Genomic DNA, 26,718 nt, shown 5'->3' with positions numbered 1-26,718 from the left:
AGACCGCTGAATGTGTTGGGTTTACGAGAATGGTCTTCCTACACACCAGGGGTCATAGAGACCCTTTAATGAGTGAACGAGTCCAGCCCTAGCTAACGCAACTACTGCTGATATTACACAATGTGACACCATGGACACGGATTAGAGTATTATGGTCTGTGGGAAGGGCAGGAGGTCAACTTTAGCACGGTGACAAACGACCATTGACACCTCACACACAAAAAAAAACAGGAAAACAGGACATTTATGGATTGTTATATTAGGTGTTTAACTAAAAACAAGCATGTAGTTCACATAAAGTTGAGCAGCATCTCGTTACTCGCAGACAAGTTACAAACTGGTTATCCCTACTGGAGCTGAAGAACAACAGCGCCTCAGACAGTCCTAAACTGTCACACAGGACATACTTTAGAGGCAATTGGAAAATAGGGAATATTCCCTGGACCAGATCCGACTTGCTCTGAGTTTGAGTAATTCCAAAGAGGTCTTTTGGGCTTTGTATGGGAGCGGGAGAGGAGAAGGAATGGAATCCATATTAATGCAATAAACCTACAACATCCTTGTTGACTCAGATGGTTTTCCACGTGTATGAGAGTGGAGATCAAAAAGGGCACATCAATTACCCAACGTCCATAAATGTTACTGATGTTGTGAGAGCTCTCTTGGATTCTAGAATAACTCAAGTCTAGGGCACCGCTGGGCCTCAGGATAAACACATACGTGATGGTGGACAGTAGCGGCCAACAGCGCCTCTCCCTCTCGCTACCCCCCCCCCCCCCCACACACACACACATTCTGCTCTCTCTCTCTCCCTCCCTCCCTCTCTCTCTCTCTCCCCCCCCGCCCCTCTGGGACGTTTCAGTCTCTCTCTCTCTACTCCAGGACGTTTCAGTCTCTCTCTCTACTCCAGGACGTTTCAGTCTCTCTCTCTACTCCAGGACGTTTCAGTCTCTCTCTCTCTACTCCAGGACGTTTCAGTCTCTCTCTCTCTACTCCAGGACGTTTCAGTCTCTCTCTCTACTCCAGGACGTTTCAGTCTCTCTCTCTCTACTCCAGGACGTTTCAGTCTCTCTCTCTCTACTCCAGGACGTTTCAGTCTCTCTCTCTCTACTCCAGGACGTTTCAGTCTCTCTCTCACACACATGGCTTTCGCTGGCTGAACTGTTGTTTTGATTCAGCACTGTATAATAAACCCTTAGGAAAAACTGACAAACCTGACTGAGTTCCCGCACAGGGATTAATAAAGTCTTTCTTATCATCTTCCTTGCCACAGTATATTATTTAATGGATTTATCTTTGGATGTGTGCACTACAAATATTTATCTACTTTTTATAAGTTGTTATTCCTTATAAAAAGCACTTTTTTTTGCTGATTTGTCATTTCTAATATCAAATTCTATAATGGCCTGATTATGTTATTTATATAATAACAATATTTTTGCACTTTTATATAATAAAAAAAAATTGCTGCAAAGGCTTGAAATCTGAGAAAATTAAGTACAATGAATCGAAAATATTCAACCATAGTGAAAACAATAAATTAATTAATACAATTATAACAGCAACACCCACACTCTTCAAGGCTTGTCGGGCAGAGTAGAACCGCTCTGCAGTCGGAGCAGTCCTCATACAAAACCATCTGCCACTGTTTGTTTTCAGCCTGGATTTGGGTATAAACACCCTGGGATCTGGATAGGGCCCTGCCAGAGGGACTGAGCCTGTGACTTCTGGCTATTATGGCATTAACGGCTAAAGTATCACAGGGGATAAAGGTAAAGTATTACAGTGGTTAAAGGGACGGTATCACAGTGGTTAAAGGGATGGTACCACAGAGGTTAAAGATAATGTATAACTGTGGTTAAACGGATGGTATTACAGATCAAAAGTAAAGTATCCAAGAGGTTGAAGGTACAGTATCACAGAAGGACATTAACCTATTCAAATATATAGCTTTATCTGAAAGGCGAGGGAGTTTAATGCGAATTGTAATAATGCAAATGTCCCATCATTCCTATACTTTTGTATAATAATACGGGTTGCAATACACTACATGTAGGAAAGCCTATTCAATCTGCATATTACAATTTGACTATAAGATAAATCATAATACAGAGTAAAAATTGCTATGTGGCATAGCCCTTCAGAATGTGAGGCAGTAATCCATCCATTGATATATCAAGTTATTTCTGCTAGCTGTTTCAGTTTCACAGCCTTTGTACTGTTAACGAACGTCTGACAGTATGCCATCCATGGTCAATATATTAACAGCAATACATTTAATCACACAATCATTCCCTGCAAAGTTCCCACACATCTTTGCTTACCAATAAAAAAAGACACAGAAGACATGTAAAGTAGTCATATTCATATATTTGTATATATTCATATATTACACATTTAATACAGGCACAATGAAATTAAATCATAGACATGAGTGGCTGATATAGCTTTAAAAATGTCCATTTCATGAGAATCATGTACACAATTTTGCTTTTCTTTTTAAACTCTTATTTTACTAAAACATATAAACAAAGGAAAAGTGTGAAAGTGACAGAAACGAAAGCCTCGACGATTATCCGTTTTTACGATTTCTGCAGAGACAGCAAGAACCAGCTTGCCAAGATCAACTGCAACTGAAAAAGTTGTGTTTCTTTTTTTCTTAAAGGGACGGTCTATTCTAAAGCATTCGGATCCATGGCAGACTTTGACTTTGACACAACACCCCTGTGTACTTGTGCTCAAACGAGGACAGACGATTTGAGATATACTGTATTTGAAACGGAATGCTCCACACACTGTATGTAGATCTCGGTTTTAGAAAACAATAATACTATGATATTTAAAAGCATGAAAAATAAAGAAATATTAATCTCATTATGTATCAATGCGCCCTTATACGTACAACCATGCTTGAGGATATCAAGCGTATCAATAGCCATCCAAAAATAAATCATTAGTGAATAGTTTCTAAGGAAGATGAATCACAAGAGATAAGTTGCGGGTTAATTCGTCAGTGTATCAGACAAAGGTAGCGATATGAATGATAGCACTTTGAAATTAATCCACCGTCCATTCCAACAGGGGAGATGACACCTTGATCCGTAGCAATCCCAGCCTCAAGGGGTCATTAAAAGCCACATTTTGTATGCAACGACAAGAAAATAAATCACATTTCAGGGTAAAAAAAAGCATACTTGGGAAAACCTTAAAATCACAACAGCCAACCCGGCAAGGTGAGAGGTGTTTTTTGGGGGGTTTGTGCGTTTCTTCCTTGAAGTCGGATTGTTGTTTTGTTTTCAGCCACATCGATTACAATTGAAATCCCAACGCGGTTTACAACGATATCTGTGCCCCACGAGCAACCTTTGAATATTTCTTTGCGGCAGTCATTTTTTGATAAGGCATTTATGATGCTACTGCGCCTCCCGCAGCCCCCCCTGGACCGCGGGGTGAGGAGGGGTCGAGGCCTGCGAACGATTACCAATTAAAAAAGAGGACTTATAAAAGACTTCAATAAAAAATAAACAAAAACATTGGTGAAGACAAACGTGTCTTATTGGCCGATTGGACGACAAGACTGGGGGTTGTATAAACTGGAGGCGTTTTCCCTTTCTCATCCTGATCAAGGAGTATAAAATGACTAGCCCACGACGACAGGCCCTCTGCTCATGCGCTGTGCTTTGGCACGCAAACGACGGAAGGAAGGCGAGATTCAGGAACGTTTCTCCGTACGTTTTGGCGGGCACGCGATGACACTGTTTTGAATCTGCTAAAAAATGTACTTGAAAAAGACACTTGTTTCATGCAAAAAACTAATTGTTCCATTTACCTTGCTGCCGTTTTATAATAAAAGGGGCTTATTTAAAATACGTCTACCTGGACTACACGGAAACTTACATTTATACGAAACGTAATACGGGCATGTTTAAGAACTTGTGCTAGCCCTCCGAAGACCCGGTTAGTAACAGTGTTGAGGATTAGCCCTGTTGATATCCCCATGGATACGGAGAAAAAAGATGCATAAAGCTGAATCATCAAAGCACAAACGAGGACAGACATCGGTAGGCACTGGATGTTTCTTGTTTTTTTGCGTTCCTTTTTTGTCATTAAAGCAATTTAAAATCTTAGATGCCCACGACTTCAAACTGAGGGTGTGCCCTGGCATGTTCTGAGAGACTCTGAGAGGATTTATAGTGTTTCAGCGATCATTTGTCTTCATTGTTTCATTGCACGTGACCATAAAGAGAGTAGAGAGAGGAGGGGAGAACAGGAACCCAACCTGAGCACGGGTTGGGCTGAGGCTCGCAGCACATACTATTCAGTGCATCTATTTACAGTGGAAAGGGCAGAGAAGCATAAAGTAGGTGTTCCTCTTCCTCAGAAAACATTGGTTTTATACATTCCTCATAGAAAAGAGAGGGGAGGGGGGAAAGAGGGTATTCAAAAATTGGCCGGAAAGATTGGTTAGTGCACATTTTTCTTTGCTTTTTTTGTTTTCGTGATTTCATATAATATAGTTTTATTTTTTTACCTAATCCATAAAATTGTTTGTACAAAAAAAGTGATTTGATCAGAGAGCGTGACACCTGTACAGTTCCTGAAGGCTCGTCCCAGTATTCATACTCTGGTTCACTTTCTATTAAATAGTGTATAGTACTCAGTGCTGCCTCTTTACTGTAGTGAAACTTTCGGTTCCGAGGAAAAAAAAGGAGGGATAAAGAGAGCGCGCTCAGGTGTTCCGACTGCAGCGGGAGGCAGATCCAGAACGTCCAGGGAGGTCGTCAGGGCAACCCTCAGCATTCTAGAGAAGCTTCCAATCAACAGTCAGCCATGTAGCGTCCTGTGGAAGCGAGACGTAGGATCAGATGATCACGCACAGCTCCTTCGACGACGTTAGATGACATCTGAACATTGTCTTGGTATATTGGCGGGTTGATACCAAAATGATATATAAAACAAAATAAATTCAGATAAAATAAAAACTGGGCCTCATCGCTGTGACCTCCTGAGAACAAACTTTGCCTTTTCCATGCTAATGCTAACACACTTATGCGCTAACACGACACGGTCTTAACACACAGACACATACTTACGTGCCGTATGTTATGAGCACGTTAGCATGCTAACGGTGTATAGCATGCAGGTGCGTGTTAGTGCGTTGGCATTAGCATGGTCAACTCAGCATAAGCACATGTCTAAAAAATATATAGTCGTTACCATACAATCCTGTTAAATGTTTTACTCCTTCATTTCGAGGAGAGGGAGCGGGCGGCCGTACGTACCCGTGGCAAACCTCTTCTTGGTGAGGGACAGCCGGTAGCCAGGCCCCTGCAGCTCCATGTCCACCCCCGACAGGGTGCTGCCCTCGTTCATGAACTGCACCGCCAGGGTGGCCGGCGTGGACGGCCCGCTGGACAGCTCGAACTTAGCCCTGAGAGAGCCCGCGCCTGGGGCACCACACACACGCGCGCGCACACACAAACACACACACACACACACACACACACACACACACACACACACACACACACACACACACACACACACACACACACACACACACACACACACACACACACACAACAGTAAAACATAAATAACCCTAAATAACAAAGATCTGAACGCAGGACAGAGAAAAAAAACGTCAACAGATCCAACAGAGCAGTCGTTGCCGTCAACACTGTCATGTTTGCGGTAGATGTGGCGGGGGAGGAAGGGAATCCCCCAGAGCGGACGCCGAGGACACACACACGTGACGTTACCTTCGTTGTCGCTCTTGTCCGAGATGTCGCTCAGCTTCCACAGGAACTTTTTCTGCTCTGCATTCCTGAAGGGGCGGAAACAAAAGACACACAAAAAAAAACCTCTGTTATTCCTGAGGTTTTAATTCACTCCCTCTCATCCACGGTGACATGGCTATTTGTGCATTTGTGTTTTCCAAATGTATGACGTATTTGGTGACACTCCCCGACAGGCGACGCAACACAGCGTGCCGACCCGGGTCTGAGCGGTAACGTTCGCCGAAGCGTCGCCGCGACGACCCCATGCGAAAGCAGGAGGCTCGGTCTCACCAGATGCCGTGGGGCAGCGCCTGCATGCTGGTCACGCCCCCGTCCACGGGCACCAGGATCTGGACGTTGGCCAGGGAGCCCGGGCCGGACATGGGCTCCGGGTTGAAGCGGTAGTCCAGGCAGAGGTCCGTGGTGCCGGCCGCGCACTTCCAGTACACCGCCAGGTTGAGCGGCGTGGACTGGATGCCGCTGGAGTGCACCTGGTCAAACGCGCACACGCACACATACAATACAAGCTAGCGTTAAGGCCAGATCTCAAGCGCCGCTTCATATTGGTAGCAGGAAAATCTATATAATGATATTTATTTAATGAATGAAGCACTTTTTCAAAGACTATTTTTGACACGAAATAGACTTGAAGAGTGTGGGCACTGTTCTAATGTATCAGGAGCATATTGCTTACAGCAGTCGCCATCATTATGATGTCTACCATTATTTTAAAGCTAATTTCATGTTGCCTATTCATTTCCTTGTTTATTTGTATTTATTTAGTATTGCTGTTTTGGATCAGACTTCTCGCAGATGTACAAAGGTGCTCATATAAGACAATGTTAGCTGTGTTGATGAACCCCTGGGTAACGGAGCTGAATGGTGTATTCTGGGGTGTAGCTCCACAGACCTGGTATTTCAAGATGTCCACGTTGTAGTACGAGGCGGTGGGGTTCTGCTCGGCGGCCTTCCTAAGGTAGGACATCAGCGCCGGCATGTTGAACCAGAAGTCCTTGGAGTTGGAGTCACTCTGAGAGGCGTCGCTACACACACACACACACACACACACACACACACACACACAGGAACAGAGTCACACATACACACAGCGATCAAAGGCTCAATTATTCATCAGGCCCTCTTGGCTTTCAGTGTAAAGCTCCAACAGCTTGGAAAGAATGACCGGGCACGTAACCGAGCGGCCCATTAAATCACCACCCCTTTAATTCAATTAGTCAGGCCATGAGGCCTTGGAATAACACACAGAGAGAGCGAGAGAGAGCGAGAGCGAGAGCGAGAGCGAGAGCGAGAGAGAGAGCGAGAGCGAGAGCGAGAGACAAAATAAATCATCTTGAGTATTTGATCTGGTCCACAAAATAAATTATCAAAAACCTTTGTAAGACTTACTACCTAACTACCTTGTTAGCCAAAACAAATGTCTCTGGTCTATTCGTCTTAACACTTATGAGAGAAAAAACCTGAGGCCAAAAACGGGCAGTCTGTATTGATTTAGATGACTGGGAATACGGGATACTGACGATTTTTTTTTTTTCTTCGGTTGAGGAATAACTGTTATTCCACTGTGGCTGACAGAGGCTGGGATTAGCCGTGTTAAAACCAAACCGCCGTTATTAGAAGCGGGTGTTTGGAAAATGTTTTTTTTGTATTCCACATTCCTGTATGGAGGATCCTCAGGCAGTACGGGGTTATGAATGTTGATGAACGCTACAACCTAGCGGCTAAGCCTACGATGACAGAGATGCTAATTTACCTTCCCCATGTCAACACTGACTCAACATTCATGTCATCTGATGCCTCATTGTAACACCGAGCCAGCTGCGCAGGCAAATTAAAACAGTGCTACGTTCAAGTTTCACATTCAACACAACATTGTCCTGGAAAAACACTACAGAGTTATGGGTCCATGGGGAGAATTTATTGCGTTGCGCTGCATGTATGATGAACAGTATAGCGTTGTGCTTACATTTGTTTTCTGAAAGACTTCAATGGTGTAAATTATACTGCCCAAACCTGGTTCAAGTTCAACATCATGAGACAAATTCAACCTAGTCCTGATCGCATGGATTAAAGATAGGGTTGGCAATCCAGCCAGAGTAAGATATCATCTGAAAGTATGAAGCCGGAAGAAATCCCATCTTCCATCCAGGCCCCCCGCCGGAACCACTACCCCAGAACACAGGACTAGCTCGCTAGCTTTAGCAGTAGGTCTGTTGAAGACTAGTCATGCACAATGAGTGCTGAAGGAAATTCAGCTAAAAACATTTCAGTTTTTGTTTTGTCAGAGCATTAGATGTATTGATCGCTGTCGGGTGTAAAGAGCACTTCACAAGATCGGATAAAAATAATGCTTCTAGAAAAAACGGCCTACCCTAGCCGTGTGACGTGTCAACGTCTACAGCCCTCAGGAAGCCCCGCCTACCTGTGACACGTCAACGTCTACAGCCCTCAGGAAGCCCCGCCTACCTGTGACACGTCAACGCCTACAGCCCTCAGGAAGCCCCGCCTACCTGTGACACGTCAACGTCTACAGCCCTCAGGAAGCCCCGCCTACCTGTGCAGCAGCTGCTGGTTGGGCAGCACCTGTTCCAGACGGCTGGTGTTCTTCAGCCTGAAGGTGAGCACGGCGGGGGAGGGGTTGGAGGTGAACACCTTGATGATGCCCATGGGGAAGGACAGCGTCATGTCCCCCGTGATCTTCACGATGCACCTGCAACACAAGACCGAGGCGTGAACCCCCGACCCGTGGGAGAGACGAGGGGCAGGGGGCGGTGGCGCTTGGGGTTCTCGACCCGCAGGGTGGTCATACGGGCTGACACAGAACACATCGTTGTTCAATGATCTGTGTTGTCAATGGTAACCCAAGGGGCCTACTGTGCAAACCGCAAGTGGCAGCATAAGATTATATTATATTGGCCACCATTAAGACACCCACAGGGAATGTTAGGACAAATGTTCAGATAAGGGTTTATTGTCAAACGTATCAGAAGTGTTGTTTTAGTCCAGAACTTACTGAAGTAGCATTAAGTCCGTTAGGGTCCACAACCTCAAACGAGAGTGTCAACCCCCTGCTTTAAACTTAATTTGTATAAACATGCCTTTATCCATGGCACCGTGCTATCGTACCACGAGTGCGTGCCTTACAGCACGGCGGGGCCCCCGGTGGGAGTCAAACCCCTAACCCGGGCAGTGTTACCGCCATGCTCCGGCCGTGGAGCGCGATGGGGCCAACCTGCCGCATGCCTCCCAACGCTGGGCTTATTCAGATATGTTCCATTCGCTCTGCCCCCCTCCCCCCACCCGCACCACCACCACCACCATCACTACCCTTACAAAAATAACATCTTTCGCTTTTTCCACGTCGGCAATTGAGCAGCAGTTAACCAATAAAAAGAGTGCATGTTTTCTCGGCATGGCCTTTTAATGTGCCCCATGTGGGCCGTCCCCCAACTGAGGAACGGTGTCAGACTCACACAAATCTTCTACGCATTCCATGCATGCAACCGAGGGGCACACACACACACACACACACGCACACACATAAGCACTCAAACACATACATACGCAAAGACACATAATCGCTCACACAGACACACACACACAAGTGCTCTCACTCACACACAAGTGCTCACACACACACACAAGTGCTCACACACACACACACACACACACACACACAAGTGCTCACACACACACACACACACACACACACACACACACACACACACACACACACACACACACACACACACACACACACACACACACACACACACACACACACACACACACACACAAAAAAGGTTTTGCCCACATGTCAGCATTCCTAATAGGACTCTCCGAGCCTCTTTGAAACAGGAATAACTGAAAATGACGTGCAATTTGTCAACAGCTCGCCAACGTTTTGGGGGGGTTTCAAGACCGCTGGCATGCGACATACTTGCTGGGGTCTGCTCCTTTGAAGTAGGCGTTGACGGACTCTGTGAACGCAACGGCGATGGGCAATGCATCGTGGGACGCCAGCGTAATGGGACTGGGGCCGCGGGACGTTCCTGGAGTGAGAAAAATGTAAACACGTGTGTTATTGTTCTGCTGATGTGGTCAGGATTAGGTTATGGTGCAGGAGCTACATGAGTCGAAGAGCCTGCTCGGTTTCACAGGGCGGCTGAAAATCGTGCAAAGAACCTTTATTCAATTCATATATTTGTTATTATTTATGTTTAGTTTTTCTTTTACTCATTCGAACACGTCAGTCCTTCAGTATGAAACTTTTCAATACAAGAACAAACAAAACAAATAAGACTTATAAGAAAAGATACAACAACAAAAGTGTTTGCATCCAGTAGAGCTTAAATCCATTAATAAGTGCTTTAGTCCATTCAATACAGTATTGTATGGTTCATCAAAAATAAAAGCATATCAAACAGTTATCACACATCCATAACAATAATACAATAAACAATCTAATGACAATCAACATAGAACATGGATTAGATATAGAGCTACAGATGCAGATAACTTTATTGATCCAGGACCAGGAGGAGATGATGTTAGAAAGTCACACAAACGTTAAACAGACACTTCGATGAGTTCAGGTAGAGGAGTGCCCACTTAACTGGTGAGTCACATGACACAGTTTCACCCAGCGGGTAAGACAGACGGCCGGCACGAGTGTTAGTCGACGAGAGCAACGCGGGGGGTGCAACGACTGTGATTAAACACCCAGAATAGATGCAAAACCTAGAAGGTATCACCTCCTTTTGGGTGTTTTACACTATCAACGTTTTGGGAATTCCTGTACGATGTTATGCTTTGAGTCTATAAGGAACAGTGTATGACAAGGCCTTGATTTCATTATTGTTTTGTACTTGAAGAAAGAAACTGGTATTGGATTTAAAAATATATAATTAACATTTTTGGAGGATTGGAATGCCTACTTAGTGAAGTACTGTGTAAGTCGTTACACCCCCCGGTTAAGATGAGCCCTTCTCTATACGGAGCGCACCCCTACCTGCAGGCGTCTCAGAGCGCTTCTCATAGGTGGGCAGCTTGGCTATGAAATCATCATCCTCTTTACCAGCCAAAGTAATGAACAAAGCATAAACACAATGAATGAGCATGAGAGTGAGAGGGAGAGTGAGAGAGCGAGAGAGAGAGACAAAGCAAAACCGAAGAAGCGATGAAATGTACTCGTGGAGATGACTGAGAAGATGAAGATGAAGACATTGCTTGGTTTAGCATGGCACTGCTTCTCTGGTGAAAGGGTTAGGGTTTGCAACCAGTGGTTGTAAATGGTTAAGCCCTAGGGTCAGGGTGAGGGGTCAGGATCAGGGTTGGGGGTCACGGTCAGGGTCAGGAGGCGGGGCCAGACTCACTCTGGAAGGCGGGGAGGGGAGGGAGGAGCTGCTCTGGCTCCAAAGAAGAGAGGGCCAGGGGATAGAGAGGCTCAGGTCCTGAAACAAGCGCAGAGGAGGAGGTCAGAGGTCCCCATGGGGAGGAGATCAGAGATGGAGGAGGAGGGGTGGAGGAGGAATAAAGGGGTCTTGCAGTGGGAAAAGGTAGGGTTTAGGGCAGTGTAGAGTCTAAAATAGAAACAACAATAACTTTGGAACAAGAGTAAATAAAGAAGGAAACATTTTGATGAAAGGATGAAAAGCACGGCATGAAAGAGCAAGGGCGGCAGACCAGATCAATCTGGACAGCTTCATTCCGCCAAGTGTATGTGTGTCTACGAGTATGCGTGGGCGTGTCCGTGTACGTGCGTGTCCGTGTATGTGTATTTGTGTGTGTGTGTGTGTATATGTGTGTTTGTGTATACGTGCAGGGGTGTATGTGTGTGTGTGTGGGTGTGTGCTGTGCACGTCTGCGTATGTGTGCAAGAGTGTGTTTAGCTGCATGTGTACGTTTATGTCTGTGTGCACGGGACACGTGTGTGTGTGTGTGTGTGTGTGTGTGTGTGTGTGTGTGTGTGTGTGTGTGTGTGTGTGTGTGTGTGTGTGTGTGTGTGTGTGTGTGTGTGTGTGTGTGTGACTCACCGACGGTGGGCGTGTTGCTGGCGCTCATGGAGGCGTTGGAGGACAGCGAGGAGGAGCTCTCGGCCCGGGCCAGGGGGGCCGGGGAGGGCGGGCTGGCCCCGGCCGTCTTGGGGGGGCTGAAGGGTCGGACCTGCCGGGGGTACGGGTCAATCAGCGCCGCTCAGACCTCAACGCCAACTCAGGCGCTTCAACGGCGAGTCAGCCATTGGACGGCTTTTAATCCAAAGCAACATTTCTTTATAGATATTAAAGGTACCATATGTAAAAAGAATAGTTTTGAAATGTGCACTGAAACACATCTGCCAACTTGACGCTAGCTCTAAGGCTACAGGGAACCATATTAATTACTCTGACTCTGCACATAAAGCTCATGTTATGTTTTCATAGTGAGCGTGGGGGCTGGGGTCTGGAGAGAGGAGGGAGACGGCTGTTTTCTACTCAAATAAACGTTCCTTTCTCGAGGATGCCTACTAATGTCGCCATCTCGTTCATTTGGGTTCTCTACTTACAATTACTGTGTATAATTATATGAACAATATATAATGCTATAGATTCATATTCATGTATCAATGTATATTGATAATAAATGAATGCATATTTTTTTATTCATTTCATAAAGATGACTTATTTACATGTACAAAACTTTCACCATTGGCCCAGGGCCGAGGGATTTGAATCAACAACCTCTCTTATAGGGGGTTCAAATGGTCCCTGGGTACAAGAGCACCCCATCCCATCGCGTTGCCCTGCTTACGATCTCATTGATCCCGCTGAGTTTCCCGGTGGGCAGCTTGGGTCTGGACGAGGGTCTGGGGGGGGGCACCAGGGCCCCAGCCGTCAGCGGGGTGGTGGGTCTGGCGAGGGCCGGCCCTGGGAGGAGAGGGAGGAGCGGGGGGTCAGTACGTAGAGAGTAGGAGGGAGAGGCTGGAGGAACAGAGTCAGAGGAAACCACAGCAGGCGTGAGGAGTCAACGCACTCAGGGCATTCACCAAACAAACTGAAACACATGCTTACGTGGCACACACACAAAAACGTAATCATAACGCAATCGCATGAACAACATTAGGAAAAAACTGAAAATAAACACCAGAAAAACAAAAGGAAATCGATAAGTACGTGTTGCAGGAGTGAAACAATACATAATAAAACGAATGTAAGAACGTGACAACTCAACCCAAAACAAAATAAAACAAGCAAATGAGAAACCCATTGAAAACACAACTCAGAGTGCAGTCCGACGCTCAGGCAGGCATACATCTATCAGAACCAGTGTTACCGGCGCTCAGCGGCCCGGCCGGCGCCACGCCCACAGACGCTTGGCTTTTATTGGTCACAGGCGCGGACGGCGACACGTCCCGGACCGGGGGTTTGTCGGCGCCGCCGGCGGCCATCTTGCAGTCGTACGAGCCGTCGGCTGCGCTGTCGGACAGGAAGCGCTTGGCCCGCCCCCCACCGCCGCCGCCGCCGCCGCCACTCCACTGGGGCTGTCCGTCGCTGAAGGCCATCCACCGGCTCTGGGACCAGGACAGCGCAGAGAGGGCGTCGCCGCCGGCGGTGCGGGGCGGCGGGGGCCCGGCGGCCGGGTCGGGGTCGGTGTCGGGGTCGAGGAGGAGGGGGAGGAGCGGCGGGAGCAGGTCCCCGGGGGTGTGGGAGGTGATGGGGGCGCTGCGGGCCCGGGCCGCCAGGGGCCTGGCCCCGGCTCCGATGGGGATCTCCGGGGAGCCCAGCGAGGAGGTGGGGGACGAGGAGAAGGATGAGGAGCAAGGCTCCAGGGGCCGGCTCTCAGTGGGAGGAGGGGGAGAGGGCCGGAGCGCCACTGATAGGAGGAGGGTGGAACAGAGCGAGGTTTAAAGGGAGGAGAACGCAGAACCAGCAGAGCAAAGCGGTCAACACTTGATGAGGTGGAGTAAAGCCAACACACGGGAGCTCAACACCTTTGGATCGTGAAACGTTCAAATGCAATCATAGAGGAATCAGTTGAACGTCAGACAAAACTGTGATTTGATTGGATGCTGAAGAGGTCAGCGTCAATGGGGTCAAAGTTTCAATTGTTTGAACTTTGAGTACAGCGTCCAATGGGAGGATCAGAGCTGTCTGCTATGATCTGACTCATCGCGTGTTGACCGTTACACTCTTCAAAAGGCACAGAATGTACGAATCCTTTGCTGCAATGTCAAACATCAATTAAGTAGCAGCGGTTCTTTGAAAAAGCACTTTCATGTTAGTTTGTTAAGACGTCGAGCGTTTTTAAATCTGCAATCCAAAAAAGATTAACTGCAGCATCATCTCTTGCCACTCAGTTGTTGGCGTAAGGATGTTATTTATCAGTCATCAAATACAATCAATTATGGGTCCACTCCAAATCCAATTAAATGGTTTTCTTAAGCAAATCATTGGTTGGGGTACGCAAGTCAATGAATACTCAGGGAAAAGTGCTGTCAGTTCAGTTGGTTCATCAAAACTGACATGTCAATCAAACAATCAATTCTGAGAGCAGTGTTCATCAAGATGGACCACTAATCAACACACACACACACACACACACACACACACACACACACACACACACACACACACACACACACACACACACACACACACACACACACACACACACACACACACACACACACACACACACACACACACACCATCTATCCAGTAGCAACACAGATAAACTGTCATCAATGTGTGTAATCCCATTATAGTTAGTTTTAAACCTGCACTATGTAACTTTATGTAACTACTGCAGCTATTTACTCCATAAAACATATCTGATGAAGAAATGTTCTGAAGAATAAAATGTGCCCTTCCATGAGTCAGTCAATCCAGGGTTTAGCGACAACTGAATCCACTAAAGGCTTCTAATGAGAAACGTACATAGTGCAGCTTTAATATAAAGTATTAACTAATGTTATTCAATAAAAGTATAAATAGCAACAAATCAAAAGTTGGAAATTCGATAATGCGATAACATGCATCAAACACTTTTATGCTCCTACATGTACCAAACATACTGATTGTACCTGGTGCATCTGGCAGAAAGACCTCTAAGTCATTCATCAGATGGGAAGGGGATGAAGAGATTTGGCAGAATATAGAGGCAAGGTCTGTCAAAGACAGATAGATAGAGAAGATACAGCGTCAGAAAAAACGGAATCACAAATCACAAAATGAAAACGGAAAGTAACTTAAAACAAAAATCCAAAACAAAAAACATAATTTAAAGGTGCACATTGGTGCACACGATGGTGCCATTTCAACCTTTAATGGTCCTCTGGCGGAAACACACACACACACACACACACACACACACACACACACACACACACACACACACACACACACACACACACACACACACACACACACACACACACACACACACACACACACACACACACTCCATCTATCCAGTAGCAACACAGATAAACTGTCATCAATGTGTGTAATCCCATTATAGTTAGTTTTAAACCTGCACTATGTAACTTTATGTAACTACTGCAGCTATTTACTCCATAAAACATATCTGATGAAGAAATGTTCTGAAGAATAAAATGTGCCCTTCCATGAGTCAGTCAATCCAGGGTTTAGCGACAACTGAATCCACTAAAGGCTTCTAATGAGAAACGTACATAGTGCAGCTTTAATATAAAGTATTAACTAATGTTATTCAATAAAAGTGTAAATAGCAACAAATCAAAAGTTGGAAATTCGATAATGCGATAACATGCATCAAACACTTTTATGCTCCTACATGTACCAAACATACTGATTGTACCTGGTGCATCTGGCAGAAAGACCTCTAAGTCATTCATCAGATGGGAAGGGGATGAAGAGATTTGGCAGAATATAGAGGCAAGGTCTGTCAAAGACAGATAGATAGAGAAGATACAGCGTCAGAAAAAACGGAATCACAAATCACAAAATGAAAACGGAAAGTAACTTAAAACAAAAATCCAAAACAAAAAACATAATTTAAAGGTGCACATTGGTGCACACGATGGTGCCATTTCAACCTTTAATGGTCCTCTGGCGGAAACACACACACACACACACACACACACACACACACACACACACACACACACACACACACACACACACACACACACACACACACACACACACACACACACACACACACACGCCTTCACAGCTGGCCATCAGACGCTGCAATTGGTGCCAATTAACAGGGGATTACGACTCACCCAGGAGATGGGTCAATGCTAACACAACTCTGTTTAAACAGACATTGGAGTCACGTGTGCATAAAGTCACGCTAACTAGCTTCCATGCTAACTCTGCTATATGGCCAATGTAGAAACATGGCTTCCACATGCTAATAAGAAGTAGTTTTCTTTCAACAAGGAAAATAAACACCTGCTGTTCACCACAGTCCGGTCATCTGTAACGTAACGCGTCATAACCTGTAAAAAACTCTTTCACAAGATGGTGGCCACCGCCACCAGTTAGAATTCCCTCAAGTCAAGTGTTTTAGTTGGCTTTCAGGGGTCAGCAGCCTCATTCGGCCAAACATTAGAGGAGAGGCTTCCAACTGAGTCGATAGGAAAAAGAGGGGGGGGGGGGGAAGAGAGAGAGAGAGAGAGAGAGAGAGAGAGAGAGAGAGAGAGAGAGAGAGAGAGATATAATGGAGCATGGACAGAGTGGGTGGAGGGGGGTGGCGGAGGCGGTGAGCAACGGAGAGTGAAAACGACAGAGTAAACAGTCGTAAAACATCGCTAACGGCCCCGCAGAGCACGACCCCCTTGAACGCCAGACGTTCAGGTTTCACCACATTCTCATCTTCCACATAAAGTACGACCTCACGGGGATAACACACACCGCAAAGTCAGCCGGAGAACACCAGCGCTTCACAAGAAATAGGAAATCGCTTCTTAGGGCCAACACACCATTTAAACCAGTGGTCATGGAGTCGTCACTGGAGAACCGACGGAGGTTACCTGCTGATGAAGACACAGAGGAAGAGGAGCCGGCCAGGGTGGGGCTGAAGGGGTCCAGGGACAGCAGGTCATTGTTGGTCAGTTTGCTAAAACGCAGACAGATAAAGGAGGTGGATGAGAGGGACTGCGGTCATCTGAGGCTGGTGTTGCACCACAGTGCTGCTGGTCTGGTCGCCACACATATACTCACTCGTTAAAGGACGCTGCCGTTCTGTTTTTCGACAGCTCATCGCCTACAGAATAAGGCGTAAATACATAATTAGATGATGAAAATCGAAAATATAACAAATCTACAAAAAAAACAGTTAGATGGGGAAAAGCCACATTTGTTATAAAGTTCAGTGTTTTTTCTACACAACTCAAAGTTGCACTATTAGAAATCATACGAAAATGTGGTAAATGTGATAGGGTTAGCTACCACATTTGGTATAATTTTGAGGTTTAAAGGTAGAATTGTTTTTGACTGATATACAGGTAGCCGGTGGATTAGATACAACCCATTTTAGGCTTGCTTTGAGCAACTTTTATAGTTCAATCCCTTCTGTTCAAAGTTATTTGGAATGATAATGTTTAAAGCATAAAAGCCTTCCACGCACGACTCGCTCAGAAACCAAGGGGTTCTGTGCACAACCATTGCGGCAAAATGGCCACGCAGTCTGGAGCCGTGGATGGGATGTATTACCATTACCAAAATCACACGTCATTCCAAATGTTGACCAAAAGTGTTGGCGGTGGAGGTAAATAGCGTTTAAAGTTCTTCCATTAGCATACTTTTGATTTATTTGTTGCTAGTTTGCTAGTACCAGAGTTATGGAACGAGGCGGGAATAGTCGGAGCACCCGCAGAAACCCAACCCGAGTATCAGAATCACTAAACAACAAGGTGTAGCAGCGAAGCACCGGGAGATAGCATGTTAGAAGGGGTTAGCTGATTGGGTTTTCTGTTGTTCAGTAAAACGCACCTAGCGTCAATGAAAGGAGACTCACTAGAGAAGACATACTCACCGGGGACCTGAGGCTTAGAGCTTAACGAAGACATTCTCGAGACCCCTAAGCGTACATAGAGTGTGAATCTACCGGCGCCATTAAGGGACATTCATCAACTGCACAAATAAACAACGTTGGTTTAGTGTTCCCTGAATTGTCTTTTTTCCAGTAAGGAAAACGGAACTGCCTGGTAGAATCAAATATGATTTGTTTTTCCTTAAAATTTTATTTAATTGTATTAACAAATCAATTTTTAACATCAGTGGGAGATAGATAGACTGCATATCTTGGGCTCAACCAAAACGTATCTGAAATGAAGCGTTGGAAAACACACATGGCAGTAGACAGCCTTCAGTTACACATCTATACAAAAATGTTGCATTCAAAATAGCTTGAGTTGGGAAGAGGTGATTTTAGCTTAAATTTGTGGCGATTCCCTCTTTTTCCCCAAAGCCGACTCAATGAAGAACAGCTGGGGCCGAGATAGATATGTCTGAAGAGTCCCATGCTCAACCCCCTTAACAACGCTTGACATCACGCACGCACGAACAAAGATCTGAGAAAATCACTCACTGGATTGGTTCCTCCGCATCTGACCCTAAAGAAAACACAAAGACAGAGAAGAGCCTGGATTAATCACAGCCAAGACAAATTGGAAACCGCATCTTTAACACCGTACTCCTTTTGGGGGCGTCTCAGAGAGAATAGCCAAATATAGCAAGTCTTTCTTTTCACATATTGATATATATACCAGGGAACAGGACCGTCTAGTCATTAGGGTGACTCCCTGCTGAAAGGTTCTGGGTTCGAATCCCCAACGGTGGCATGGTACCGTTAGGCAGCCTTTAGCAAAGTGTCTATAACTCCTACCTGCTTATTAAGGACACCCAGAAAGTACATCACAAAATCACTGCGAGTCGCTTTGAATAAAAGCATCTGCTCCATGAGTAAAGACCAATAAAGCACACGAAAAGTGACTAAAACAACAGGTAAAGTACATGGCCAGAACAACTGTGCACTACATCAAGTATTTCCACCAAGTATGCAGTGTTATTTACTCGTGTATGGCGGTGCGTCAGGCTTCCCGTGTTATGGTTCATTCTGAATATCTCCACAGGGACGACGTTCGGCGATACGTTATGAGACAAATGAGAGTCCGAAAGGGGAACCATACATCTCCCCCCATCCCCAGTGGCTGACACTACACGTTTCCCGCTTCGGAACAAGCAAAAAAGATAAAAAAAAGAAGCCGACATAAATCTCAGGTAAACTCTGGGCTCACACATACCAGACGTTAAACCGAGGCTGAAGAATTCATCAGCCCATGTTCCTGACCTCCACTCGCCCATCCGTCACCGGGAGCAACGAGAGGAGGGCAAGGGGCCCTTCACACACTTCACCCAGGCCCCCAGTGCCGAGCGGGCCCCGGGACATAGATCCAACAAGTCTAACCCCCCGCGCACACGCACACGCACACACACACACACACGTACAGGCTACCGGCCCATTGCATGTATATTCACTCCATCAATTTCAATAAAGAACTCATTCCCACAAGGAGGTGAAGGAGAGGGAGAGAGAGAGAGAGAGACAGTGAGAGAGACAGGGGGGAGAGAGTGAGAGAGAGACACACACACACAGGGAGGGAGGGAAAGAGAAACAAAACATTTTTTGTTAGCTAAAGTGCTAAAACCGGCGCTTAACTTCTGCAAGCTCAATGTTGCGTCCCACGGGCGGAAAATGGGTCAATTACAGCTCTCACACACACACACACACACACACACACACACACACACACACACACACACACACACACACACACACACACACACACACACACACACACACACACACACACACTTCAATAAAGGCACTCCATGGAGGGGAACAGAGTTACTAGGAAAAGACAATACAGATGAAAATGAAAACTGGAGAGAAAATATAAAGGAGGACAAAGTCTCCATAATTTCCACCAGATGATGCAAAACTCGTCATCACCTAGACTACAAGTTTAAACATTTACCCCACAAGACTTCTTTTGAACTTTTAAATCAGAAAACGGTGCCTCAAAAGTCTGGGGACAGTTTAAAAAGGAAGACAGATATTATTTGCCAAATGTATTCCATTTTTCTCATTTTTTTTAATTATGGGTGTCAAACACTGAGAAAGAGAACGCAAGAGAGAGAGTGGGGGAGCATAAGAGAGAGAGAAAGTGACAGAGATCAATGGACAGAGAGAGTGAGAGAGACAGAGACTGAGATACAGAAAGAGAGGTAAAGAAAGCTGAAGCGAATGCAAGCGTTATTGAATGAAAAAGAGGAGACAGACAGAAAGCCTTTGTGCAGCACTCGTAATTTACAATTCACTTTATTTGTACCTCCTCTTATAGTACTTTGCTATCTTCCCTTTCTTTATTTTTTAAACTGCCTTGCCAATGGCAATGTCTATTTTCCACGTCAATAGAGCTCTTTTGAACTGAAGGCAGAGTGGTCCCGGGCCGGTGGGTTCATGCACAGTGCAGCAGCGGTGGTTGTAGTAAAGGTCCTGCTCAGCACACAACCTCTCCTCTCACAAACTCCAGTGTGTTTGCACCCGCTCTGCGGCGGCGTTAAACTTTAATGGCGGGGGGGCTATTTTTACAGACCATCAAAGAGCGATTCACAGATCGAGCGAGAGGCGATGGTCTGAATGGGGAAGCCCGCTCCAACCATGATGTCATTCATGCCTCTGGATACCCAGGGTTCGCTTCCTATAGGCCGCTTTAAACCAACGGCGGCCTCCCATTGGCCGGGATTCCACTCCGCTTTCCTCTTGTGGTTTTCCTTTTTAACTACCAAGCCCAAAGAAATGCACGCCTACGATAAGTACTATTTACAATTTTAAAATATGTAACACAAGAAAATCCCTAACCCTTGCCACAACACAACACAATGTTATCCTTCCACAATCTAAATAAACGCAACTCGGTTAGAAATGTGTTTTAAAAATAATAATTATTGTCATTTAATTCTAACGGTGGAAAGATAAAAACCCTACCAACGTGTGAGAGAGAGCTGGAGCCTGATCAGCTCCAGGAGGAACAGACTAACTAACGTCGCCCCCTAGTGTTGCAGACATGCCGCAACAGACTGACACTACTCAGTCAGCCCCCCCCCCCCCCCCCCCCGACTCCCTGAGACCCCAGCGGGGGACTACGTACCAGGGCGGAGGGCGATAGGACGATGCTCCCGATGGAGGCCTTGAGCTCGTCGATGGCGGCGCCCTGCGGCCCGGCGGCGGCCTGTACCGGTTTGATCTCCACGCGGAACTTCCTGGGCTCGTCCTCGTCGTCAGAGTCGCTCGACGAGTAGAACGAGTTCTCTTTGGCATGTGGAGGGGAGGGTCAAGGTCCGGCACCACACACCTCACACGTTGACACACGTTAACACTGGGTTGGACTCCTGTGTGCTCGTCTATGGGGGTGCCAGCGTGTGTCTATGATATACCGTTTAGCCATCTGGCAGGTGTCTTCCCATTGGAAACATCTAGGACTCAAGCTAGCACGGGACGTAAAGCACCTCACTGTGTGCTTGAAGGTACACTGAAAAGTCCTCCAGGCCTTACTGAAGTAACCATTGGTTTCTTGATGTTTTTAGTTTGTCAATAAGCAGACTCTTCTCTAGCCACTAACGCGCCGCTTTAACGCGTGTAACGCGTCTACGCGCCTACACCAATGGTTCCCTATGCAAAAATGCAGATTTTCAACGCCAACGCGTGTGCAGTGTGGCCTTACCTTTATCTTAAGGGGGTCAGGGGTCTTGCTCAGAAGGCTATGTGTCCATAGGGGGATAGAACCAAGATCCTATCTGCTGGGCGTCAGACGACCTGTAGTCACTGCACTACAACGCCCCTAAGATGTGTTTATGTGTTCATCTCTGTATAAATATAATACTGAGGCTAACTACGGGACAGAAAGGATATCATTTTCATTGGCTTCTGGTCTGATGCAGAATCCCTCTGCATCCACCTGGGGAACGTTCTGGAAAATAAAACACGTAAACGACCTTTAGGGGAACACAAAGTGACTGACATGTATGCTGGGTTACGAAGGGTTAATGATATCGAGTTATTTAGTATATAGATATATATATCTCTCCTTACAGCATTTTGGATGTCGATGGCTCCATAGTAGCCAGGGGGGGCTCCGTTCGCAGTATTCTAGCAATACAAACACACACACAAGCATCAATATATTCATACTTTTATAGTAAGATATGCAAATGGAATGATATGATTTATGTAATCATAAGAAGTATATTTAAATAGGATTATGTAACATAATATAATTATAATAATAATCCCATCCATCTTGTAGTGTGATAAAGAAAGAACAAATTGGAAAGGGAATGTCCAAAATGTAATCTGAAAATATTTGAAAAAACTCACTGCAGCTTCGACTTCCGTGGATTCCCTGGAGGAGGACAAGAGACACATGATAAGAAACATAACCCTATGATTATAGTGAAGAGAGAGCGAGAGCGAGAGAGCGAGAGAGCGAGAGAGCGAGAGAGCGAGAGAGCGAGAGAGAGCGAGAGAGGAGCCACTCACATGGAATCTGTGTCCTTGTCTTTCCGCCGGCCTGGAATGGCAAACGTTTTCCTCTTCCTGGGTTTGGCACCTGAAACGAACACCACACGAAGTGAGAGAGGGACAGAGAAGGTGTGAATTGGTCTGTGAATGTTATTTAATTCAGATAGGACATGACACGACACAGAGACAAAGACAGGAAGTCACCTTCAGTGGCGACGGCTGCGTTGCATTCCTCAAACTCAATGGAACCTGGTGGACACACACACACACACACACACACACACACACACACACACACACACACACACACACACACACACACACACACACACACACACACACACACACACACACACACACACACACACACACACCAAAGATGTTATCGTTTATGCTCAATGTCAAACATTTGTATACGTTCTACAATTTTATATTGTCGGTACAATCCCTTAGAGCCCAAAACACACGGCCATGTCCGGAGGGAGAGAGACATTTTGCAAATTTTTTTGTGTTATTAATCAACTTGAGCCACCAGGAAGTGAGATACGTGCATCCCAGTTCCCAGTGTTTCTTTGACCCCCTCTCCATCTAGGAGGACCGCCTGCCCCGTCAAGAAGACTGTGTGGAGGAGACACGGACACGAGCTGCCCCGTGAGAACCCTCACTGCACCAGCATACCAGATCTCACACACACACACACACAGACAAAAAAACACTCATTCAAACACACACGCAAACCCCGATACAAACATTCACGGTCACACGCGCACGCACAAACAAACACACGCACACATGATCAAACACACACACTTGTGGTGTGCCACCCCAGACAGGGCGGATCTGGGAGGGCAGACGAGGTCAGCAGCTCCGTCGACCGGGGGTCTGGGGGCCATTAGCCGTCACATCCTCCCGGGGACAACACTAACCATAACAGAGCATGCCAGGCTCTTTTACTGAAAACACACACACACACACACACACACACACACACACACACACACACACACACACACACACACACACACACACACACACACACACACACACACACACACACACACACACACACACACGGGGGGGGGGGGGGGGGGGGGAAAGGAAACCCAATATCTCAAAGGACAGGGGCCACACAACTAGCGTTGTGTTGACAGACCTACTAAAAGGGAATTCAAGAACTGGCAGGACACTTCATTACTAGAAGACAGAGCAGCTGATGTTACGGAGACCCCACAGTGTGGGCCGCGGGCCCCAGCAGTAAGGACCAGGAGGCCCCCCGACAGTGGTGGCTGTGGGGCCCAAGCAGTGCGGACCGCGGGGCCCCTGCGGTGCCAAGCAGTCCCTAGTCTCACAACTCAGACGCTAGATAAATATCTCAAATCAAATCTGGGGGAACAGGGCGTTGCGCTTTCTTTCGCTTCCTATTTGTTTCGACCAATCGTGTTGCGGGAGGCGAGGGTCTGTAAGCAAGGCATTGGCTAGAAGCCTCTTCCGAAGCTTGATCCACTCGCGTGGATGAGATTCTCTTGGGGTGGAGCACCTCGTAATGAAACAGGAAACAAGGGGTAACTCTCCCCATTTCAGTTTGTGGTTCCCAGCCCAGGCTCTGAGCCAGAGGTTCTGCTATAGCGTGGTACTGGATCTGAGCTGGTCCCTAACGCAGGTGGTAAGGCTTTGCACCTGGGCTTCATGAACCTACACAAGGTCCTGACGGCCTCTGAGTCGTCTCACCGAGGAAGAGACAACAGGAGACGATGCAGATGTTCCGTAAGTGAGTAAACAACGTGGACTCATTTCCTCTCGGTCTCACGGCGGGCCCCTCTTCATAACGCGCGGAACAGAGGAATAGTGACACGCACAAACATCTGTAAACATGTGGGCGAGGGCAAGACACACACACACTCACACAAAGACCAGGGCATGTAATCCGTGTTTGATTTAGACTATAAATAAACCTAACTAACGTGATTGAACTGCGATACATCTCACGCTTGAAATGCCTTTGAGTTTGTCTCTGCAAACAAGTACAGAGGACTCTCTGTGGAAGACGGCACACACATGCAGGGGCTGCTTGGCTTGCACACGCACACCCTCCACACAGGGGAAACCATGGGCATGACACGCAATGACCTCACACGCTAACCAACCACGTCTATGGGCTGGGGGGAGGGTGTCTGTCTGTCTGTCTGTCTGTCTGTGCTTGTGTCTGTGTGCACGTGCATGTGTGTATGGAAGAGAACAGGTACAAATGGCTGAGTAATTAAATAAGAGTGATGGGAGGAATACAGACAGACAGACAGAGGAACAAGAGATGCAGCAGAGACAGAGACCCACAGAGTGAGGCCATTGGAAAATGAAGGGAGAGATGGAGCGAGAGGAGGGGCTGCAGAAGATAGAGACATGTTGTTGTTGTTTGCGTGCCTGTGTGTGTTTACTATTTTGGTTGAATTTCATATGCCTCACATGGCCCTGGCACTGGGGGAGTAGTGGACGGGGAGGAGAGCCTGCGTGTCTGGCCCAGCGCCAGTTGATAGCTCAGCTGGACTCTCTCTCTCTCTCTCTCTCTCTCTCTCTCTCTCTCTCTCTCTCTCTCTCTCTCTCTCTCTCTCTCTCTCTCTCTCTCTCTCTCTCTCTCTCTCTCTCTCTCTCTCTCTCTCTCTCTCTCTCTCTCTCTCTCTCTCTCTCTCTCTCTCTCTCTCTCTCTCTCTCTCTCTCTCTCTCTCTCTCTCTCTCTCTCTCTCTCTCTAAAGTGCTCTGACTAGGACAGTGACCGGAGACAACATTCATGTTGTGTGAAATGAGTCGGCGACAGGTTATTTAGCTTTTGTCCGACTGTCCAGTTGAGCGTGTGTGTATGCATGTGTCGCAGTGCTCTAAAAACGATTCTCTTGATTACTGGGGCGAGACAAAGCTGAGCCCTCTCTCCCCCCCCCCCCCCCTGTGGGTGTGTGTAGGGTACTTGTGTCAAGTCAATTGTATTTGCAAAGCCCTTAATCACAGTTCCAGTCTCAAAAGGTTTTACCGGCCATATCTAATTATGACACCCCTCTAACCCTAGCACCCCAGGAGGCAAGACCCTTAATTAACAAGGAACAAATCTGGAGAGGGAATGCAGAGTGGGGATGACTGTATAAAAAACACTGTGTTGTAGCTGTCAGAGTAGGCTCACAGCAACCAACTGTTTTTCTGCCTTTGCATATCGAAATAAAAAAAGCATGAATAATATTAATAATATGCATGTAAAAAAAATATATATATATTTTATATATAATGTTATTTTGTCTGTTACATGCTGCGTCCGATTATAACTTGGATGTCGAAAAATATCTTATAAAACTATAACAAAAACACCAAACATTTTATAAGATTTAAACTTAGTATGCTTTCAGAACAATCAGCATACCAATACTGTGGTTGGTTAAACCAATTACCTTAATCAACGTTTATGTTAGTGTGAGCGTCCATGTTTTCCGACTAAATAGCTTGAACGCACGATATGACGCCCGAACAGAACCGAACGCAGCATCACGTGGGTTTATTAAGATCCTATCGTTTTGGTTTTATTTGTAGTGTGTTGTGTTGTAGTGTGTTGTGCTGTAGTGGGTTGTGCTGTAGTGGGTTGTGTTGTAGTGGGTTGTGTTGTGTTGTAGTGTGTTGTGAACCCGGTGCGTTACCTGGCCGCTCCTTGCCGGTGCCCTTGCTCTCGGCCAGCTTCTGGACCAGGCCCTCCAGCGACGTGTTCTCCATGTTCCCCACAAACTCGGTGTGGACCTGCAACACAGAGCCATGAGGGAACCCAGCGTTTAGAATTAAGAATTAAGGTTAGAGAAGCAAACAGGGAACGGATATAATTACAGAATTGTCATCCATTTATCAGTCGTCAATTCAATCAAAATTGTGGACCAAGTGGAGAGCGTATTTATATTTTGTTCCATTCATTACCAACAGGATTGATAAAAGCAAAGAAGACAAACCACCCCCATACACACTCATTCAACAAACAAATGCCGAGTGACTAATGCGGCGAAGCTGGTTCTGTCCGATACCGTCCCCCCCTTTGTTCTTCTCTCTCACAGAAGAACACGGATGGGACTAGCTCCTTGTGTGTTGATTGAGTAGTTGTTGTTGTTGTAGTAGATTTAGTTGTTGTTGTTGTAGTAGTAGTATTAGTAGTGGTAACAGTAGCAGTAGCAGTAGTAGTACTCGTACTAGTAGTAATAGTAGCAGTAGGAGTAGGAGTAGTCGAAGTAGCAGTAGGAAGAGTAGCACTAGTATTAGGCCCCATGGTCTGTCTTGGTGCTCTTCGGGTGCTGCCCTGCAGGCAGGGAGTGGTGTGTTTGTGTGCGTGCGTGCTTCTTTGTTAAAGGAA

The 26,718-nt window shown here is 46.4% G+C and overlaps 1 protein-coding gene across 7 annotated transcripts in view; it reads right to left on the bottom strand.

Moving 5' to 3' along the window:
- Positions 1-2,352: 2,352 nt before the first annotated feature.
- Positions 2,353-26,718, bottom strand: part of fcho2 (FCH and mu domain containing endocytic adaptor 2) — a 39,501-nt gene continuing 15,135 nt past the window's right edge. The window contains exons 8-29 of one of the 7 annotated variants that reach the window (XM_060050420.1): positions 26,024-26,120; positions 22,557-22,601; positions 22,371-22,440; positions 22,209-22,233; positions 21,924-21,980; positions 21,744-21,801; positions 20,983-21,152; positions 18,357-18,381; positions 17,802-17,846; positions 16,988-17,030; positions 16,798-16,883; positions 12,588-12,703; positions 11,834-11,963; positions 11,174-11,251; positions 10,810-10,869; positions 9,739-9,850; positions 8,353-8,508; positions 6,691-6,823; positions 6,072-6,271; positions 5,763-5,827; positions 5,283-5,447; positions 2,353-4,840 (exon numbers count right to left, since the gene is read on the bottom strand). In XM_060050420.1, coding sequence (XP_059906403.1) covers positions 4,818-4,840; positions 5,283-5,447; positions 5,763-5,827; positions 6,072-6,271; positions 6,691-6,823; positions 8,353-8,508; positions 9,739-9,850; positions 10,810-10,869; positions 11,174-11,251; positions 11,834-11,963; positions 12,588-12,703; positions 16,798-16,883; positions 16,988-17,030; positions 17,802-17,846; positions 18,357-18,381; positions 20,983-21,152; positions 21,744-21,801; positions 21,924-21,980; positions 22,209-22,233; positions 22,371-22,440; positions 22,557-22,601; positions 26,024-26,120 — 1,959 coding nt within the window. In that variant the 3' untranslated portion in view covers positions 2,353-4,817. The other 6 variants (XM_060050422.1, XM_060050423.1, XM_060050421.1 and 3 more) reach the window with 6 other exon arrangements.

Source organism: Gadus macrocephalus, chromosome 4 (assembly GCF_031168955.1).
Source record: "Gadus macrocephalus chromosome 4, ASM3116895v1".
In the NCBI taxonomy this organism is placed as follows: domain Eukaryota; kingdom Metazoa; phylum Chordata; class Actinopteri; order Gadiformes; family Gadidae; genus Gadus; species Gadus macrocephalus.
The sequence above is the reverse complement of the archived record's forward strand: the minus strand, read 5'-3'. Positions and strand labels throughout refer to the sequence as shown.